General features: G+C 38.2%; 1 protein-coding gene across 1 annotated transcript in view; it reads right to left on the bottom strand.

Moving 5' to 3' along the window:
- Positions 1-104, bottom strand: part of LOC107758346 (splicing factor 3A subunit 1-like) — a gene marked incomplete at its 5' end in the record, with an annotated part of 17705 nt that extends 17601 nt beyond the window's left edge. Inside the window, one exon of the mRNA XM_016576059.1 lies at positions 3-104. Within this exon, the coding sequence (XP_016431545.1) occupies positions 3-104 (102 nt within the window). The remainder of the gene's footprint in view (positions 1-2) is intronic.
- Between the last annotated feature and the right edge of the window lie 317 nt (positions 105-421).

The following is a 421-nucleotide window of genomic DNA, read 5'->3' as shown; positions in this document are numbered from 1 at the left end:
ACATCCAGATCAAAGGCTGAGATGGAGGGAGGGTCGGCAATGAACTCAAACTCAGGTGGAGGCTCCTTGGGCACCACACTCTCATGGATCACCTGTGCTTGAACCTAAATGAGCACAAACACATGAGTTCTTCATAACATATCCAGTTCTGTAAGGCTTTCAAATCAGACTGCTTACATTATGACTTGACTGCTTTAATCACAATAAATGGAATTAATTATTAGGGCTGCAACTAAAAGCACAAATTCTGTGTTAACAAATAGGACAAATGTTCTGCAAGAACACACACATTCACTCTGAACACAGTAACCTCTTACTGTCATTTCTTTAGTCTGTAAATGTCAGAAACGTCTTACATTTATATTCAATCACACGCTGTTATCCCTTTACAGTTACTATCATAAAATACTTGAATTACATG

This window comes from Sinocyclocheilus rhinocerous, unplaced genomic scaffold (genome assembly GCF_001515625.1).
Source record: "Sinocyclocheilus rhinocerous isolate Xijiao unplaced genomic scaffold, SAMN03320098_v1.1 scaffold12759, whole genome shotgun sequence".
Lineage (NCBI taxonomy): Eukaryota > Metazoa > Chordata > Actinopteri > Cypriniformes > Cyprinidae > Sinocyclocheilus > Sinocyclocheilus rhinocerous.
The sequence above is the reverse complement of the archived record's forward strand: the minus strand, read 5'-3'. Positions and strand labels throughout refer to the sequence as shown.